The following is a 20,912-nucleotide window of genomic DNA, read 5'->3' on the forward strand; positions in this document are numbered from 1 at the left end:
CTGTGAAACTGCTGTGACCTACATAAGCTGTGTGTGAAGGTGAGAAGTGACTCACCCTAGGAAGTTGACCTGGAGTTCTTCAAATGGAAATCTAGGCTAGGACTCTCCCAATACCACCTCGTCAGGGTATGGGGACATGACAGTATTACATTTAATACTAGGAACACAAGGGAGCATGGCTTACCTGCAGAGGTTCGAGGTCAGCTGTGCAAAGAACCCAGGATGCTGCTTTCTCCAAGGGAGGAGAGGATGAAGAAAAGAATAAGGGCCAGACAGATCTTTTCATTCACGCAGACTAAAACCAGGTAACAATGCCCTCAACCTTCTGCTACTTGTCCATTAAGGAGCCTGAGGTTAGACCAGCTGTTGTGCAGCCACCACAGGGCCGATAGAGAACGTATCAAGCCTCCTGTGTGTCACGTCTTGCAGGTAGTGGGCCGTGAAGGTGGTCTGACGCTTCCACACCCCAGCTTGAAGGACCTGCGTCGCTGAATAATTTTTCTTGAAGGCCAGGGACGTAGCTATGCCCCTGACATCGTGGGCTCTAGGGCGACGTGACGGAGGAGGGTCAGGATTCAAGGCCAGATGTATCACCTTGCGAATCCAGGCCGAGATGGTATTCCTGGTGACCCTCCTCTTCGTCTTCACGGTGCTCACGAACAGGGCTCGCACCTGGGGACGAACTGCAGCTGTTCTTTTAAGATACAACCCCAGACTACTCACTGGGGAAAGTAGGAGATGGTCTGGGTCATCTGTTACTGAACGGAGACTCGAAACCTGGAAAGAGTCGAACATAGGGTCCGGCACTCCCGGATTCTGAGTCTTGGCAACAAACTCAGGGACGAAGCTGAACGTTACCTCCCCCATCCCCTTGAATGGGCGATCTCGTACGAGAGATCATGTAGCTCACTGACTCGCTTGGCCGAGGCCAAAGCTAGCAGGAAAACCGTCTTCCAGGTAAGGTGGCGATCTGAAGCCTGGCGTAATGGTTCGTAGGTAGGTCTCTTCAGAGACCTGAGAACTCGAACCACGTTCCATGGAGGGGGTCTAACTTCCGACTGAGGCCAGGTAAGTTCATAACTCCATATGAGAAGGGAAAGTTCCAGCGAGGAAGAAATGTCCATTCCTTTAAGCCTGAAGGCAATACTTAAGGCTGAGCGATAGCCTTTCACTGCCGAGACTGAAAGGCACATTTCCTCCCGCAAATACACGAGGAACTCCGCTATTGCTGGAATAGTGGCATCGAGGAGAGAGATACCCCTTCCACGACACCAACCAAAGAAGACTCGCCACTTCGCCTGGTAGACCCCTGCGGATGACTTGCGCAGGTGACCAGACATCCTGTTCGCAACTTGTTGCGAAAATCCTCTCTCTGTGAGGAGATGCTGGATAGTCTCCAGGCGTGAAGTCGAAGCGAAGCTACGGCTTTGTGGAAGATGTTAGCGTGTAGTTGTTTGAGTAGCTCGTGACGTGGAGGGAGTTCTCTCGGAACCTCCGGGAACCATTCTGCATGATGCCATAGTGGAGATATCCGGGTCATTGAAAGATTGACCGATATTCTGGTCTTGTTGAGCACCCTCCTCATCAGACAGAATGGGGGAAAGGCGTACACATCGACGTTGTCCCACCGTTGTTGGAAGGCATCCTTCCAGAGAGCCTGAGGTCTGGGACCGGGGAGCAGTACAGCGGGAGCTTGAAATTCAGCGCTGTAGCGAACAGATCCACCGTCGGGGAACCCCACAAAGTCAGGACTTTGTTGGCTACTTGAGGATCCAAAGACCATTCGGTACTCACTATCTGCGTCGCTCTGCTCAGACTGTCGGCGAGCACATTCCTTTTGCCTGGAATGAAGCGAGCCGCTAGCGAGATCGAGTGGACTTCGGACCATCTCAGGATCTCTACTGCAAGATGGGATAGCTGTTCCGAAAAGGTACCGTCCTGCTTGTTGATATAAGGCACCACCGTGGTGTTGTCGTTCATCACCACTACAGAGTGGCCCGCCAGGACTTGGTGGAACTTCTAAAGTGCCAGGAACCCGGCTTTCATTTCTAGCAGGTTTATGTGAAGGTACTTTTCTGATTCTGACCACAGGCCTGAGGTCCTGTGGGTCAGAACGTGGGCCCCCCACCCTTTCTTTGATGCGTCCGAGAACAACATCAAATCTGGGGGAAGGACGAGAAGATCCACTCCCTTTCGTAGGTTCTTGTCCGCCACCCACCACTGGAGGTCCGTCCGTTCCGCAGGACCCATAGGGATCAAAGTGTCCAGGGAATCATGACCTTGATTCCACCGCGACTTGAGTCGCCACTGGAGGGATCTCATTCTGAGGCGACCTTTGGGAACGAGACGGGCCAGGGAGGAGATGTGGCCGAGGAGACGTAGCCACGATTGGGCTGGGAGTTCTTCTCGATTGAGGAAAGGCCTCGTGACCTTCCTCAGCCTTGCTATCCTGTCGTCTGATGGGAAGGCTTTGTGGAGATTGGTGTCTATGATCATGCCTAGAAATACCAGTTTCTGAGAGGGCTGCAGAGAGGACTTCTCGAGGTTTACCATGATCCCTAGATCCTGGCAAACTTTGAGGAGCTTGTCTCGGTGGCGAAGAAGGGTTGCCTCCGAGTCCGCTAGGATCAGCCAGTCGTCCAGATAACGAAGGAGACAGATGCTGATCCTGTGAGCCCACGAAGAGATCAGAGTGAACATTCTGGTGAACACCTGAGGGGCTGTGGAGAGACCGAAGCACAGCACCTTGAACTGGTAGATCTTGTTGTCTAGGCAAAATCTTAGGTACTTCCGTGAAGACGGATGGACTGGGATCTGGAAGTATGCGTCCTTCAGGTCCAGTGTACACATGAAGTCTTGTGGTCTCACTGCGAGTCTGACCGTGTCTGCCGTCTCCATACTGAACAGAGTCTGCTTGACAAACCCGTTCAGGGTTGAGAGGTCGATGACTGGTTTCCAGCCTCCAGACGCCTTTCTCACAAGAAAGAGTCGACTGTAGAAGCCTGGGGACCCGTCTACAACCTCCTGGAGAGCGTCCTTCTTCAATATGGTCTGGACTTCTGCCCAAAGGGCTTGCCCTCTTGCCAATCCCATGGCAAGAGAGCTCAATGACACTGGATTCGCTGTCAGGGGAGGTAGAGAGGCTGTGAACGGGACGCAATAACCCTGAGCGATCACGGAAATCGTCCAGGTATCTGCCCCGAGTTGCTGCTACCTTGTCGCACAACTTTGTAGGCATCCCACCACTGGTGGACATGCCGGGGGACTGCCAACCCTAGCGTTTACGGCCTCGGCTGTTACCTCTAGGGTTCTTGCCTCCCCTGGAGGACTTCTTGCTCCTTCTGCTCTTGGCAGGAAAGGGCTTAGACACCTTCGGCTTCGCTGCAGTGGTCTTCTTCGTGTCCTTAGCTGGACGGGGCTGTTGAGCCGCTAGAGGTTTGTAGGGCCTCGATGTCAGGGCCCTATGGATGAGGGAATCCTGGTTGGACTTCCTCCACCTCTCAGCGGTAAGCTCCACGTCCTTAGGCTCAAACAAACTCTTACCGAACACGGAAGAGTGTCGAGCCTGCTAATCTCCAAACTGGGAACCTTCTGGTGGAACCTCTCAGCCACAGCGTCCCAACGTTTGAGAATCGTATTGGCCCACAAGCTCGAGACTTGGTGGACCAGAAACTCAATGGTCCGTGTGCCTGAGAGCAAGAGCGTCTCCAGTGCCTTCCTGGTGCTTTCTTTGGACAGGTCCTCAGACCACACCAGGATGCCCAGAGACCCCAGCCAGATATCAAGCCACGAAGTTGCCTGCATGGCACACTTAGCGACCTTCTCCTGGCTTAGGATCTCAGTAGCTGAGTAGGACACGTGCTGGTTGGAGAGTCTCTCTAGAGGGACTCCCCCGGTGAGTTCTTCCACGGAGTGATGAATCGGAAGACCCAGACAAGACTCCTCAAGGATCTCAAAGTACCTCCTCTGATGGACTCGAGGAGGAAGGAGGAGCTTGTTACAGGCGCTGAATCTGCTGGAGGAAGCAAGCTCAGAGAGCTGGCCCTCGATCTTGTCCCTGGCACTCTTCATCCCCTGAGACCAGGGTAAAGCTGCACTGGCCCTAGAGGGTTTCTGGGTGTCGTAGACGCGGTCCAAGACCGTGTCCTTACCTTCACGAGGAGGAATCTCAGGGTCTGGGATCCCGTTGAGGTTCCTTATGAGGGTCAGGACTTGCCAGAAGGCGTGTTCTGACTCTTGGTGCTCTCCTCCTGAAGGACTGGCAGCGAAGTCTTCCTTCCCCAGTGGCTCTTCCTGGGGGGACACGTGGACATCCTCGGAAGGTCTAGATGGTTCCTGCCTGATCCTTGTTGATGATTTAGGGATCGTCTTAAGAGTCCTTCGGTTCCCTTCTGGGCGGGATACAGGACTCGAGTAGCGATGGGTGCAGGCTCTTTTCCACCCCTGGATGAGAAGACTTCTCAGGGAGAGGCGGAATTTCGCCCCATTGGTGCGATGGGGGAACGGTCCGGCTCGTCCGAATCTCCTGAGGATGGGTAATCCTCGTCCGCAGGGGAGGGAGAGAAAGTCTGGGGGGGGGAAGGAGCCTTGCGCAAGGATCTGCTAGGAAACAAAATAGGCCTTGGAGGTGTTTCCACGGGAGAGACTCCTCTCTTCCTCTTCAGGGGGAAGGAAGCTGCCACTGATTTGTGGCCCATGTCAGAGAGGGCAGGCTTCATCGCCTGCACAAGAGCTCTGACCAGGGTACCGAACCAGGGTTGCTGGCTGACAATCGCGCTGTCAGACACTCCCTCTGGAGGGAAGGGGATCGTTCGATCCCTTGGAGGAGTCGACAAATGCGGGTTCACCTGAGAAGCTGAAAAGGAAGAGTCCTTAGACCTGTCCGGGAACAGCCCCTCCTCCGGCGAGCACGCTGTTCTGCGCTTGCGGGGAGGGGAACGAGACGAAGACCTGTCCGCCTGGCGACGCTTGCGCTGGAGGTCGCGTGATGGGCCCTGATTAGGGTCGCGCGTAGGAGATGGCGAGGGCGTGTGGCGCGCAGGAGCTGGAACGGGAGGCGGCCGGATACGAGGATGCGCAGCATCCTGATGCGGCACTGGAGGGTGCAAGAGGTCAGTGGCGCCTGGGCGCGTATCCGGAAGAACCAGGTGAGGGCGCGAGAGTGCCGGTTCAGGATAGCACGAGGAAAGGATGGCACGTTGGCGCGTAGGTAGGCGCTAGTCCGAAAGGACAAGCATACTAGCTTGTGGGCGCGCAGGTGATTGTGGGCGCACATGGCGCGCATCAGGATGTGAATGCACTGGTGTGCGCTGCTGCGGTGGGCGAGCAGGACGCGTGGCTAGATTAGGGCGCACAGGTGTGCGCTAGAGGGTTGCATGGGGCGCCTTGATAACTGGAACTGGGCTCGCAACCGGAGCGTCGCGCGCGGCTGGAACGCATGCAGGATCGCACGGTCTGGAAGGAGAGCCCTGGGGTGCCTGTGAGCGGCCGTGCGCTAGCTTAGGCGCCTCCTGGGTAGCACGCCGAGATGTAGAAGCGAGCTGGCGTTGTGGAGGATTAATTTTTGTTTTATTTTTATTTATTTTTTGTTTGCCAAATCCTGAGAGAGAGAGAGAGAGAGAGAGAGAGAGAGAGAGAGAGAGAGAGAGAGAGAGAGAGAGAGAGAGAGAGTTATTGTATCGATTGTTTGTAGTGAGAAAGACTGTTGGTATAAATGAGGTTGTTTGTTTACTTTTAGTTAGGTTAGGAGAATGGTAAATGTTTCGGAGCGAATGCTTTTTTTGATTGACTGCTGATAGAGGTGGTTGTGTGTGTGATTGCTGGATTTACTATTATTCTTTATTACCAGCAAGGAAGTGATTATTTATTTTAACATTAAGTACAGTTTTGTTTACAGTATATTTGCTTGTCATGATTGTGAATGATAGGAACAGTTTATTAATTATCTTTGATTATACAGTAGGGTCCCGAATTACGCGAGAATTTGGTCGATTAATGACCTCGTGTAAATGGAAAATCGCGAATTTCGAAACACACAACTAACAGAAATAATTCCATTGCGGCCATGGCAACCAGCAATTTGCCTATTCAAATGTGTTTACTACCCATTTCCAATACTTTCTTTGTACTATACTGTATTTCTTTATAATATCAAATTGTTCTTGTAAATAAATAAAACATTTAATATACTTTAAAGTTCTAATAACTTGAAAAATGGTTAAAATTACAACCAGGATAGGTGTAAACACCATATATTTCCCGTTATAACACAACCCAAAATACAGACAAATTTTAATGTTTGTCATATCTATTGTATAATACAACTGGTGAATAGCAAAACCATCACTCTATAGACTAGCTTGTTGTATGATTGAAAATCCAGAATTATCAAAATAAAGGCGATTTTATATCATGCGTTTCCTAAACACGCTAAAAAGCACAATAGAAAACGACAACCAATGTTTTGTTTACGTTTATCTCTGATCACAACGAAGAAACAGACGCATTTATACATCTGTGTTTTTGAATTGACAGCAATTTTACCAAGTATAGATTATATGTTGAATTTGTTATTACCAATGTTCTAATTATTTTTTATTAGAACTTTCAAATGAAATGAATGCCATTTATGAAATGTTTTTCTTTATGATGCCGCCTGAAACGGAAACCTTCCATTTGTTTACGCTCCATCTTCGATCATAATAAACAAACGAATGCATTAAACACACATGATCTAAGTCATAACTAATGATATTACAAACATTTAGTAAACATTATGTTATTACAAATATTTTACTTACCGTATCCATATAAATTCCTAAATTCGTAGCAAAGCTGGAAATTCTTTTTTCCTTATGCGTTTAATCCACAATAGCAAACTGCCGCTAATGACAGAGCGATAACTTACGATAATTCTAAACTGTTACGAAAGATAATTGTCCTTTCCATATCCAAAATACTTTTCCTAACTTCAGTTATAAGTCAACTTGTACCAACCTCAATTATGGATCCATATACAAAAAAGGTAAAAGAAGAAAGTACTAGGCCTATTTTTAAAGTCACCGAACAATTAGGTTACCGCTATAACGTTCGATGAGAGAGAGAGAGAGAGAGAGAGAGAGAGGAGAGAGAGAGAGAGAGAGAGAGAGAGAGAGAGAGAGAGAGAGAGAGAGAGAGAGAGAGGGATGGTTTTAAAGTACTAAACAATAAATATGATAGGTTATAACACATTGGTGTTTATGTAATATTAACTGTATAGATGGTTTGAATAAGTTAAGAAATGGTGTAAACAATTCTTTGTTATTGTATTCGTGCGGAAGCTAGACATCAGCTGATGTGATCACAGCCAAAAGTAAAACAAAAATAAGTTAGCAATACTCGATTTTTAAAACACACCCGAAATTTAACAACATAAGTACATGTTTTGTTATAGCGCAATTGACATTTAAAGAGTAAAAATTTTCTGGAATAGAATGGTGTTTCCTAAATAATAGTGGTTTGCGGACGAAATCGGTTACCGTATTTTAAGCTATGATTGAAATGGATGTATACACGGTATAATTTTTTCGTTTTGTATTTAATTGACACTTCAAGAAAACCGATTTTGGTTTCTTCATCTATTTGTAAGTATTGTATAACGAGAGAGAGAGAGAGAGAGAGAGAGAGAGGAGAGGAGAGAGAGAGAGAGAGAGAGATATTATGACGCAGAAGGTTACAGACCTAGAACAGGGGAGGATGAAGGTGGGGGGAGTGATGAGATAGGCTGGGTGGACTCGCAGGGGAGACGGTAGGAGACGGGGGAAGGGGGGATTTGGTTGCCAGTGGCTAAAAATAGATTCTGAAAGACGGTAAAGGGAAAAACGAATCCCATCGAATAAACAGAATAAGGAAAGGGAATAAGATCCAGAGGAATAATAGATATAATGGAATGAAAATGACTAGATGGTGTTAGTTGTGATAAGAATAATTTAGATATTTGAAATAAGAGTGTCTGAGGAGGTATAGAAGGAATTCGTGATAAATATAGAGGAATATCAAAGGATACAGTTAGTTTGCATTAAAGGGTTTGTTATCGTTTATCGGCAGTGAATAGCCTAAACTTCGGTAACGAGTCGTCAATATTTTGTCATATTTTAAACAGTATACATTTGATTTGCAAACATTGGTTTTGTAGAGTAGACGGTAAAATAAAATCGAGAGAGAGAGAGAGAGAGAGAGAGAGAGAGAGAGAGAGAGAGAGAGAGAGAGAGAACCTCTCTCTCTCTCTCTCTCTCTCTCTCTCTCTCTCTCTCTCTCTGTCTCTCTCTCTCTCTCTCTCTCTCTCTCTCTCTCTCTCTCTCTCTCTCTCCCCTCTCTCTCTCTCTCTCGATTTTATTTTACCGTCTATTCTACAAAACCAATGTTTGCAAATCAAATGTATACTGTTTAAAATATGACAAAATATTGACGACTCGTTACCGAAGTTTAGGCTATTCACTGCCGATAAACGAACCCAGTTTACTCGTGAAAACCTTGAACGCCCAGAGGGAAAAATAAGGCTTTTAAATATACTGTACTAAACAAAAATAATGCTTTAATATACCATCATTAACACTACCATTACAATTATCGTAAGGTTGGAGAAAGATAAAGATTGCCGAGAACGTAACCACATTTCTGTTTACATTTTGTCAGCTGGACTCGCACAGTTAACAGTTGATTTCATTGTTGATGTGGAATTTTATCCTTAAATAGGCTATTCATTATGAAATTATGTTAATGAAATGTAATGTTGATATTGTTTTGTAACATTTATTATAAATCACCGTATTTAGGGCTACCAATATACTTAGAAAGACAATAGATTTGATACATTTTGTAGTGCTAGACTCGCGAACTTTGAACAGCCTCGCAGATACAGAAAATTTATTTTTGAAAAATAGCGATCGCGGAAAAGGGGAATCGTGTAATTCGAACACGTTTAATTCGGGACCCTACTGTAGTGCGATAGTTTAGTTAGTTAGGAGTGTTCGTAAGTGTTTTTCTTTTTTATTTCTGCAGGCTGTGATTCCTCCTTGGATAAGCTTACTCCTTTGGAGAGCGATTTTTGAAAGTGGATTTATTGATTGTTGACGAATTGGCTTGTAATAAGGAATTTGATACGACCACTCTGATTTGTACAATTGTTGATGACCCGGACCGAATCAAATCCAGATTGCTGTTGATGATGATGATGATGATGATGATGATGATGATGATGATGATGATGGTGATGATGATGGTGGTGCTAATAATGACCACAATCCCAATCAGGGAAGTAGTTGTGGCAAACTGCCACCCAGTAAACTCTTAAACACAGAGTTGTGTTAGTGTGCCGTAAAGACAGTCCGGCTTGTGTGTGGCGACAGTGTTGGTGTCCCATAATATTTATACAAGATAATTCATATATATATATATATATATATTTATTTTTGGTGTTGGTGTGCGGTGTAATTCAAGTTTGTTAGGTTTTTTTTTTTTGCGTTTATTTGAATGGTATTTATAGTATATGTAGTGTAAGTTTTTGATGCTGTTGATTTTGGTTGGATTTATTATAGTTTGTAAGAAATATATAGTTTTAAGGTTATGTTTTGTTTTGTTTTTGTCCTTTTGTCCAAGAGTCCCGCTGCTGATAACGTAAGGGGAAAGGTTGTATTGAGGAGACATTGGTCTGTTTAGAGTGATTCAAGGGTGTGGGGGTTATTTTGCAACATCCCGCCACAGCGTGTTGGCGAGCGCGTGAGCACTGGGACTAGAACTGCGAGTCCAGAGGAACCTGTGAGCGCCTGTGCGCTAGCGTAGGAACCTCTTGAACTGCGCGTGACGAGGCAGGAACGCTGGGGCGCAGGTGGGCGCTGGCGCGCTGGAACAGGAACTGCTGGTGGGCGCCGGGGCGCAGAAGGATGTGGGCACGCAGGGGAACCCTGGTGCGTAGCAGGAACAGGGGCGCACTCGCGCGCAGGTGAGCGCTGTGGCGCTAAGACAGGAACAGCGGCAGCAGCAGGAGGGCGCGCAGGAAGAACCTGGCGCTTGAGGGGCAAGAGGCGCTGTTTTGCACTCAAGGCCCTTAAGCCACGAAGGGCCCAGTGCCTGCGTAGTGGCAGGATCAGGTGGTGCGCAACGCGCATCCGCAACATCAAAGGGTGACGGCAAGTCAGCAGGTCTGGAGGGAGACTGGTCACAGGGTCCCGAAGGACAACCATCATCCGTAGGGGATCGCGAATGATCCCCGGAGAGGTCTAAGGTGGTAGCTGGCAGGATTGGCAAACGGCGAGTCGTCTCCTCCGCAGAGGACTGTGGTGACAACGAGCCGAAGAGGCGCCTCCTAACTCCCTTGTGAGGGGAAGGAAAGCCTCTACGGCGAAGGGGAGGACGAGCCTTCCGCCTTATACGCCCACGAGGGGCCGTTGGATCAGCAAGCTGACCATCAAGGGGCCTCCGCAGAGGAGTCTCTGTAAGTGAACTCCCCCGAGGAGGAGAATCACCGGCAGGAGAGACCGTGGGACTTAGATCCTCCCTTGAAAGGTGTTCGGAGGGGGAATCTAAGCCGTCAGCTACCTCAGCAACAGGAACGGGGGTTTGACTAGACCCACGAGATGTCTCCGTCACAACAACGTCAACCACAGACAGAGGATCTATCCCTGCTGTAGTTGGCGATTGTTTGACAGCTGCATCAAGTTTGATCATGTCAAACAGGGCTTCCATGGAGGGAGAACCCTGCAGCACCAAGGAAGCCCAAAGCTGTAACAAATCACGATTAGACATATTCAAATCCTCCTCCAGGGGAGGAGGGGCAGCCGCCTCGCTATGGGAGGCGACTACCTCTCCCACACCCTGGGATCGGTCAACAGCAGTACGGTCTACGCTACCACTCGCCGGCCTCTCGGAAGAGACCGCTCGAGGGGGAGCTTCGGAGGAGGAAAGGGCTACGGAAGTAGTAGTCCTGGAATTTTCTCTCTTCAAAGAAGCCTCTGAAGGAGAAAGATCACTTTTAGACTTTTCCTTCCGGCGCCGGGCAAACCTCTCCCACTGGGAGGTACACCACTCCCTACATTCTATACAAACATTACCACTATCACACCGCTGGCCCCTACAGTGAGGACATAAGGTGTGGGGATCGGTGTCGACCGCCGACATAAAGGTTCCACAAGGGCGGCCGGGAAGTCCAGGGCAAGTACGCATAGTAGTAGAGGCCAACTTCAAACACACTGGAAAAGAAAAAGCAAAAACAGATTAAATATGGCAGTCAAAGCGAGGGAGAGAGCAGACAGGTCTGTTCTCTGCCCGAGCCAAAAGTAAAGTGAAGCATTCACCAGTGTGTGAGTGTGTGGGGGGGGGGTAGCTAGCTACCCATCCCTACCCCCCGCTAACTAGCGGCAGGGTAGTAAACCCTCGTTAAAACTTTTATGGCTCGTCATTCAGCTACGCCGAAGTAATTACCCCATGTAAATAGCGTGGTTTGTATTTCAGTTACGGAACAAATTAATAAAAGTGGGCCATGGGATTTGAATTGATGTGATGAACCAAGATGTATTTATTGAGGAGATTGGGTGGTTGTATTGGCACGGAAGTGCCCAACGTTTGGATTTTTTTTTTTTTTTTTTTAATCATTTTCTAAGTCTAGTTATCGCAGGTCAAGTCTCATTCAATATTGTAGCACATTATTTCTAATAACTTTTTTTTCTCTCATTTTGAAATAAACCATTGTTTATATAGATCTACTGTAGTATGGATTTCCTTACGTATTATTCCTTGAGAACCAGCCTTTAGATTTTTTTTATCTTTTAAGGGTAGCCATGCATAAGTAAAAAAATTTTACCTGGAAAGCATACTGCTCCATTTATCTAGAACTTGGTACTGGGTACTGGTGGAAGAAACACGGATACTCAAGAAAAAGGAGATAGGGAAATTCTAAGGTTCTAGCTGGGTCCCCTTGCCCAGTAAAAAATCAAGGGGTGGTGCCCAGTGCCCAGTTCTTGCTCGACTGTCAACTTTTTGTCAAGATCTCTGAGCATTCCACCATATTTTATCTCCTAAGGGGAGAGAAAGACAGTAGACAAATTTCAGCTGCTGAGATGCGGTAGTGAATTCAAATGAGCCTGAACTCGTGGGTCTCCATTATACATACTGAGTATGTGTTTTGCATGTTGATATACTGGCCTTACAGCAGGGGAGACAATATTTCTTTGGTATTCATGTTGTATTGGATTCCCTAATCTAGCGGCGTCAATGACCTTAGATGTCAGGATGCCTGAAAACTTTAAATCAATCAATCAATCAATCCCTGATCTAGTCCTTGGAGACCACGCACAATTTCCCCCCAAAATAAGTTTTCCTTTGTCAAAACTTAATTGTTTGTTTATGTATTACTGTTTTACTACTACTACTACTACTACTACTAGTATCATTATTATTACTATAATCAATGTTAGACTGGATAGAATCAAGTTATTACAATAACAATATAAAGTAAACAAGAGGAGAGTAAAAGTTGAAAAAGTGGGGAAACAGAAACGTCAGCTGTGCAGCAATCCTAACTGAGGTGGGGTTGTGAAGAATCAAAACTAGTACTTAAAATTTTGTGAATCTAAACATGGGTACAGTACTGTATCATCGAAACCACGAAGAAGAAATCCACGACAACCACGGGATGACTACACTGTATGTTAAAAAATTTTAACAAATACTGTACTATGGTAGGTAAAGACATAGAGCCTACTGCAATAAGCCTGATACCAGTGATTTAAAATACTGTAACAAACAAATATTCGTAAAGGTAAATATAGTATCTATTACTATAACAAGTAAAAAGACCAATACTCATTAAAACGTGATAAGTTATTTGCAATGAAAATATTGTGAGGAGTATGGGGAGGAGGATTGATCACCAAGTGTCGTATAAAACAAGGCTCAACAGCCCTGGATTAGTGATACCAAGCTGGAAATTCCAGAATACTGTAAAGCACTGTATATATATTCTTTTAATTGTTGAAAGCTAGCAATTCCTATATACAAGCAATATATCTTAGAGGTAAGATCCATGTAATTAATACTAATTATATATAAGGAAAACCAATGAAAAAAGTGTAAGATAAGTAATACTGAACACAAATAGATGAGACCTGCTACTCCAAATAAACTAAAACGAAAGAAAGACCTGAGTGTACCATCAAGTAGGGGTATTCTAACCCAAGATGGCAAATGACTAGAGTAAAGTGGCTATTGTACAGTCAAAGGTTTGAGAAGGTTGGTGATATGGTCACCATCCAAACTTTACCCGTAAATATACAAAAACTTTAATGAAAAAGAATAACAAATGGAGGAAACATTGAAAAGCTCCAAAGTGGAAGTGAAGTTTAATACACGAACTCAGCTTTTCAATAGTGCAACAAGATACAATTTCAAAATTAAAATAAGGAATAAGAGAACTTTACCTACCTGGGGATTTTTCGAGATCAATTCACAAAGCTCAGACCATAGTTGATGCTTTGATTTACCATATTTGGAGGTAAAAGTGTCTGTGTTTACACACCATTCATATTTTTTGGCAGCTTCTTCCAGCCTTCCAATGGACATTAGGTAGTTAATATAATCCTCAGTGTCCTCCGGACAAAGCTATAGGAAAAAAATCTCAAATGAATAAGTTAATCAAGTACAGTACAGGAATTATAACTATTAATAAATACCACAAATCCATGGCAAAATCAAGGTTACATTATTATAAAAAGAAAAAACTGTAAAATTCAATCCTATTTTTTTAAGTAATATCTGAGCCATGTCTAATAATTTTAGTTTTTCAACTGCCACTAATCTTGCTGCATTACCCATTGCAGTTCTATATAAATATTTCCCTTCCCATTAAATGATAAACATAGTTCCACCAAGAACCTCATACTGATATAAAATACTGTACAGTACATCATTTACATTCTCAGCCTAATACTATTTTAACAGAGTACAGTATTGTCACACATACCTTGAGATATCTCCTCCACACTCTTACGGCAGTTTCAGGTATCATATATGACATAACAAATTTCAGATACAGAGGCCATATTCTGTTATGCTGCGTGATGGGTAAAGCACACAGAGCACGGTCAAATGTCTGCAAAATATGTTATTTTGATAATAAAATAAATTTTTGAATATACTTACATGGTGATTATAATAGCTGCAACTCTGTTGCTCGACAGAAAAACTCTACGTAAAAAATTCGCCAGCGATCGCTACACAGGTAGGGGGTGTACTCAACAGCGCCATCTGTCGTTCAGATACCCATTACTCATTGTAAACAAAGAACTCAATTTTCTCCTCGGTCCACTGTGTCTCTATTGGGGAGGAAGGGAGGGTCCTTTAATTTATAATCACCGGGTAAGTATATTCAAAAATTTATTTTATTATCAAAATAACATTTTTCAATATTTAACTTAGCCGGTGATTATAATAGCTGATTCACACCCAGGGGGGTGGGTAGAGACCAGCAAAAAATGTTTACATCATATGAGCTAAGAATTTTTATTTCATTTCAGAAGTTATAAAAATAACTAAACAAAATAAATAGGTACCTGGTAAGGAAGTCGACTTGAACAATTACTCTGCCTTTTTAAGTACGTCTTCCTTACGGAGCCTCGCGATCCTCTTAGGATGCTGAGCGACCCCTAGGAGCTGAAGTATCAAGGGTTGCAACCCATACAACAGGACCTCATCAAAACCTCTAATCTAGGCGCTTCTCAAGAAATGACTTTGACCACCCGCCAAATCAACTAGGATGCGAAAGGCTTCTTAGCCTTCCGGACAACCCAAAAACAACAATAAAAACATTTCAAGAGAAAGATTAAAAAGGTTATGGAATTAGGGAATTGTAGTGGTTGAGCCCTCACCCACTACTGCACTCGTTGCTACGAATGGTCCCAGAGTGTAGCAATTCTCGTAAAGAGACTGGACATTCTTAAGATAAAAAGACGCGAACACTGACTTACTTTTCCAATAGGTTGCGTCGATTATACTTCGCAGAGATCTATTTTGTTTAAAGGCCACGGAAGTTGCGACAGCTCTAACTTCGTGTGTCCTTACCTTCAGCAAAGCTTGGTCTTCCTCATTCAGATGGGAATGAGCTTCTCGTATTAACAGTCTGATAAACTAGGATAAAGCATTCTTTGACATAGGCAAAGATGGTTTCTTAACTGAACACCATAAAGCTTCAGACGGGCCTCGTAAAGGTTTAGTTCGTTTTAAATAGAACTTAAGAGCTCTTACAGGGCATAAGACTCTTTCTAGTTCATTTCCAACCATACGATAAGCTTGGAATATCGAACGATTTTGGCCAAGGTCGAGAAGGCAGCTCGTTTTTGGCTAGAAAACCAAGTTGTAGAGAACATGTAGCCGTTTCAGATGAGAATCCGATGTTCTTGCTGAAGGCATGAATCTCACTGACTCTTTTAGCTGTGGCTAAGCATACCAGGAAAAGAGCCTTTAAGGTGAGATCTTTTAGGGAGGCTGATTGTAGCGGCTCGAACCTGTCTGACATAAGGAATCTTAGTACCACGTCTAAATTCCAACCAGGTGTAACCAAACGACGCTCCTTCGTGGTCTCAAAAGACTTAAGGAGGTCCTGTAGATCTTTATTGTTGGAAAGATCTAAGCCTCTGTGACGGAAGACTGATGCCAACATGCTTCTGTAACCCTTGATAGTGGGAGCTGAAAGAGATCGTTCTTTCCTCAGATATAAGAGGAAGTCAGCTATTTGAGTTACAGAGGTACTGGTCGAGGATACGGATACTGACTTGCACCAGTTTCGGAAGATTTCCCACTTCGATTGGTAGACTCTAAGGGTGGATGTTCTCCTTGCTCTCGCTGCCTCCTTCGAAAAGCCTCTAGCTCTCGAGAGTCTTTCGATAGTCTGAAGGCAGTCAGACGAAGAGCGTGGAGGCCTTGGTGTACCTTCTTTACGTGTGGCTGACGTAGAAGGTCCACCCTTAGGGGAAGTGTTCTGGGAACGTCTACTAGCCATCGAAGTACCTCAGTGAACCATTCTCTCGCGGGCCAGAGGGGAGCAACTAACGTCAACCTTGTCCCTTCGTGAGAGGCGAACTTCTGCAGTACCTTGTTGACAATCTTGAAAGGAGGGAATGCATATAGATCTAGATGTGACCAATCTAGGAGAAAGGCATCTATATGAACTGCTGCTGGGTCCGGGATTGGAGAGCAAAATATTGGGAGCCTCTTGGTCATCGAGGTTGCGAAGAGATCTATGGTTGGCTGGCCCCAGGTGGCCCAAAGTCTCTTGCATACATCCTTGTGGAGGGTCCATTTTGTTGGAATTATTTGTCCCTTCCGACTGAGACAATCTGCCATGACATTCAAGTTGCCTTGGATGAACCTCGTTACTAGTGATATGTTTAGACCTTTTGACCAGGTGAGGAGGTCCCTTGCGATCTCGTACAACGTCAGAGTAGGTCCCTCCTTGCTTGGAGATGTACGCCAAAGCCGTGGTGTTGTCCGAGTTCACCTCCACCACTTTGCCTTGAAGGAGAGACCTGAAGCTTTTCCAGGCCAGACGTACTGCCAGTAGGTCCTTGCAGTTGAAATGCATTGTCCTTTGACTCGAGTTCCATATCCCCGAGCATTCCCAACCGTCTAATGTCGCACCCCAGCCTACGTCCGATGCGTCCGAGAAGAGAACGTGGCTGGGAGTCTGAACAGCCAGGGGAAGACCCTCTCTTAGGTTGATATTGTCCTTTCACCAAGTCAGACAAGACTTTATCTTTTCGGAAAACCGGGATCGAGACCGCTTCTAGCGTCTTGTCCTTTTTCCAGTGAAAAGCTAGATGGTATTGAAGAGGACGGAGGTGTAGTCTTCCTAGTGACACAAATTGATCCACGGATGACAGTGTCCCTATCAGACTCATCCACAGCCTGACTGAGCAGCGTTCCTTCTTCAGCATCTTCTGGATGGATAGCAGGGCTGGGGGCTGATCGTCTTGTTGTTCAGCAACGTCCTCATCAGAGGGTTCCTCATCCGAAACTGATGAGGAAACGGCAACGGAGTAGGCAACGTCTGGCTCGCTGAATCCGGTCGCACTGGTGGATGCGTGACGGAGCCGGACGCAATATCATGGAACTGCTGCACAGTCTGTGAACTGTCAACAACCATGAGTGCGCGAGGAAGCACAGCGTCAACCCGAGACTGTCTAGACCGTCTGGGTTGTGCAGTCAACACCCTACCGGGTTGCTGAGGTTGACGCACTGCGTCAAAGCAAGTCACCTCTGCTGGTTGTTGAACGTCCTGAACGTCAAAAACCACCTCCGAGCGTCGCTTAATGTCAACGTGCGGCTAGCAACCCACACTGGGTCGCATCGGTGGAGTAACCACCTCAACTGGCAGACGCGAGTAGGTTACCTCAGCGTCAACAGGGCACACAACCGACCGGTTGGAAGGTTGTTGGCCAGAAGGTTCTTCTCCACATTTAAGTCCTCTATCAAGGACGCAAGCTTGGACTGTATTTCTTGCAGCAAAGCCCATTTAGGGTCTACGGGAGCAGGTGTGGCAACAGACGGGGTTAGCGACTGAGGCGGAACCGTTTACCATCCCTGAAAGCCTTGTTATGCGTGACATAATAGTACAGCAAAACTTCAAAGGCTCGACAACAGCTGTGAAGTTGACCTGTAAACAACTTGGAGCGTCTCCTGGCTAGGCGCCAGGGAGAGTCTACCAGAATTGAGAAGTCTATCTGGGCAGAGGCATGAACTCCCAAGCCGAGAACTTCTCTCGTGTCATATCAGACTCTCGCTCTATAAACCAGTTTAAAAGAAGGGAAAGCAAAGGCTGTATCCCCCAAACTCCTCCTGGTGAAAAACCAGTCGCCTAGCCAACGTAACGCTCTCTAGGAGAGCGAGAGAGCACTAGCTTAAAAACAACGGCTTCGAAGTAGCTAGGCCTAGTGTAAGCTCTGACGTTTAGGCGAACGAGGAGCAGCAGTTACAAAAAGATCCGGACGAAGATCCTTAAAAAAAATCATCATGATTTAATTAAAGTCCATAGGAGGCTAAGCAGCTTTAGGCTCCTCTCCATCTGACAGAGTCCTCAAGGGAATATCAGTAGGAGGGAGAACAGCAACTTCCTCATCTACAGGAACCTTGTCCGATAAAAGCTGAGTCTCTTACTGGTGCATTAGTAGCGGACCAGAACGCAACGTCATGTAACTGCTTGACAGTCTGTGAACTGTCAACAACTGAACTGTCAACCACAATAGGTGCGTGAGGACGCACAGCGTCCACTCGAGACTGCTTTGACTGCCTAGACTGAGCAGTCAAAACAACTCTAGAATGCAGAGGTTGACGCACAGCGTCAAAACAAGTCAACTCCGATTGTTAGTGAACGTCTTGAACGTCAACAGGAGCATCAGCCAGTGGCCTAACGTCCAAATGCGGCTGAAAAACCACACTAGACTGCATCGAGTGTGGTTCTAAACAACCTGACTGACGTGACTAAGCTACGCCAACGTCAACAGTAAGCACAAAGGAACGTTAGGTTGGCTGAAAGCCAGGATATCGATGAGATAAACGGCTAGACTCAACGGACTAATCAGCAGAATAGTCTTCCATAAAGGAGGCAAGCATATACTGCATGTTTTGCCATACAACCCCTTAAGGATCAACGGAAATGGTTGTGGTAATAGACGAGGGTAACGTCTGTGACCGCAACACTTTGCCTACAAAAAAAGACTCTCGGAGTCTGTGTTACGCTTTTGTTAGGCGGCGAGCAGTTATCCGATGACTGCATAGGGTCAGAGCTGTCCTAATGGCTGTAACCAGGACGCTGGACCTGTCCTGAAAGGACTGACTTTCGCTCAAGGGCTCCAAAACCTTGTGACAGGTTTCTTATGCGAAAAGCCTACGGATGGCGAGGAGAAACAACGTCTCTCTCGTCTTATGGTAGGGGAGATCTTGGTAAGATACACCTGATACCATAGAGGGAAAAACGTCTGTTCGTTGGTCAAGGCCTCTCGAACCCATAAGTCGTTTGACATTACTTCTCCCCTGGGCTTGGGAGCTCGTAAGAGGTCCCGGACTAGGTGAACGACAGGCACGAACAGACGAACCCTCGGACGCAACACTGTAACACTTTGCGCATATCACTTTATCACTTCGATTTTCTGTTTTGCACTTATTTCTACCTGAAACACGCAATTCTACCCTTCATTAAAAGGTAGTAATTGCGAAATTAGTCGTATAATGCAAGCTCATAATACCAGCAAAAAACAGAAAACATATTTTAAGATAAAAAGAAAAATCAGTGGCTGGGAAAGAGACTAAACACTAGTTCATATAACTACGTTTTCAATCTCTCACCGCACATAGCCTGGGGACGAGAATAAAAACCTAAAAACGTTTTATCCTTCCTCTCCGTACAGCGACTAGGGACGTGAGTAACACGAGAACAACGTTATCCGCTTGAACGGAACGTTTTCTCTCCTCTCTCTCCCTCCGTCTCTATCTCTCTCTCTCTTTCTCTCTTGATTTCGCACCTAAGAGAAGAGCCCAATTATATATCGTAAAAAAAAAACATGTTATTTGACTAAAGGAAAACTGAAAGGTTTTTCAAATAAAAAGTTCCTTTAAAATAGAATTTAAAACATTTAAGCTAGGAAAGAATGAACAAAACGTCAGAATCGATTTACTCTTACTGCAAAGTGAAACCGTGATACACTCTCTCTCTATCATAACGATAGAGCGCATGTTGAACATCCTGAACGTCAACAACTGCGTAGCATAAAAAACTAAACGTTAGTTCATCTTTGAAAACAGTATGAAGACTATCAAAGAAATTCTTTCATAAAAAATTACATTTAAAAAGTTTTAAATCCTTAGCTCTTTAAAAGCTAAAGACGATATAAAGGGCTCAATGTTGATTAACTTCGGTTTCCAAGTTAGGACCGCCTACTCTCAGGAAAGTTCTATATAAACAAAGCATTAAAATTTATTTTTATGTTTATAAAAAATGGAAAGTTAATCGAAGAGGCCTAATAAAGGCGGAGAGATATAAAATATATATAGGAAAATCTATAACGTGATAAGATAATTACTAAAAGCCTAAACACACTTCCGTCTAAGGGAAGGGTCGGCCATTTAAAAGTGAAAGAAAGTCCATACTCTCTTTGTCACCATAATTAAATCTATCCAAAACGAGTTCAAGTTTTTAAGATGAAGATAAAACACCTGCATAGCGAAAGCTCAAAACTAGAATAGTGTACTTCACCAAATAGTTGTGAAAACAAATCCAGTTAGCAACAGCGAATTAGTAGGTCTTGCCGGTAGCCCGACAGAGAGAAAATTGAGTTCTTTGTTTACAATGAGTAATGGGTATCTGAACGACAGATGGCGCTGTTGAGTACACCCCCTACCTGTGTAGCGATCGCTGGCGAATTTTTTACGTAGAGTTTTTCTGTCGAGCAACAGAGTTGCAGCTATTATAATCACCGGCTAAGTTAAATATTGAAAAAAATGCAATTAATAAGTGATAATTTCAACATTAAGGGTAAAGATTTGGCAACAGAAATGCAACATTCAACACTTCTTATAAGAAAACTGAGACTTATATCTGTTTGTTTTTTGTTTTAGTATTACTTTCAAACAAAGTAAAATAAATTTGGTGCATTTATCCTCAAGAGAAAAAGGAACACTTGAAATCTGAAATATAATTGCAAATTCATAGTAATTATAGTACAGTATATTGATCAATACCTTAAAAAAAATAAAAAATGAATTATTTTTGCTGATGTCTTGACATCTAATGAAAAGCAAACAAGCACAGCACAATACCACAAATTTTTTAAATAAACTGTATTTTTCTTAACAGGAACGGTCATTAAAACTTAACAGCGTAGTTATAACTA

At 45.0% G+C, this 20,912-nt stretch overlaps 1 protein-coding gene across 1 annotated transcript in view; it reads right to left on the minus strand.

The window, feature by feature from the left end:
- LOC137656873 (pre-mRNA-splicing factor SYF1-like) overlaps positions 1–20,912 on the minus strand; it is a 118,289-nt gene that overhangs the window by 73,705 nt on the left and 23,672 nt on the right. The window contains exons 2-3 of the mRNA XM_068391243.1: positions 13,994–14,122; positions 13,456–13,632 (exon numbers count right to left, since the gene is read on the minus strand). Coding sequence (XP_068247344.1) covers positions 13,456–13,632; positions 13,994–14,122 — 306 coding nt within the window. The remainder of the gene's footprint in view (positions 1–13,455; positions 13,633–13,993; positions 14,123–20,912) is intronic.

This window comes from Palaemon carinicauda, chromosome 17 (assembly GCF_036898095.1).
Source record: "Palaemon carinicauda isolate YSFRI2023 chromosome 17, ASM3689809v2, whole genome shotgun sequence".
Taxonomy (NCBI): Eukaryota; Metazoa; Arthropoda; class Malacostraca; order Decapoda; family Palaemonidae; genus Palaemon; species Palaemon carinicauda.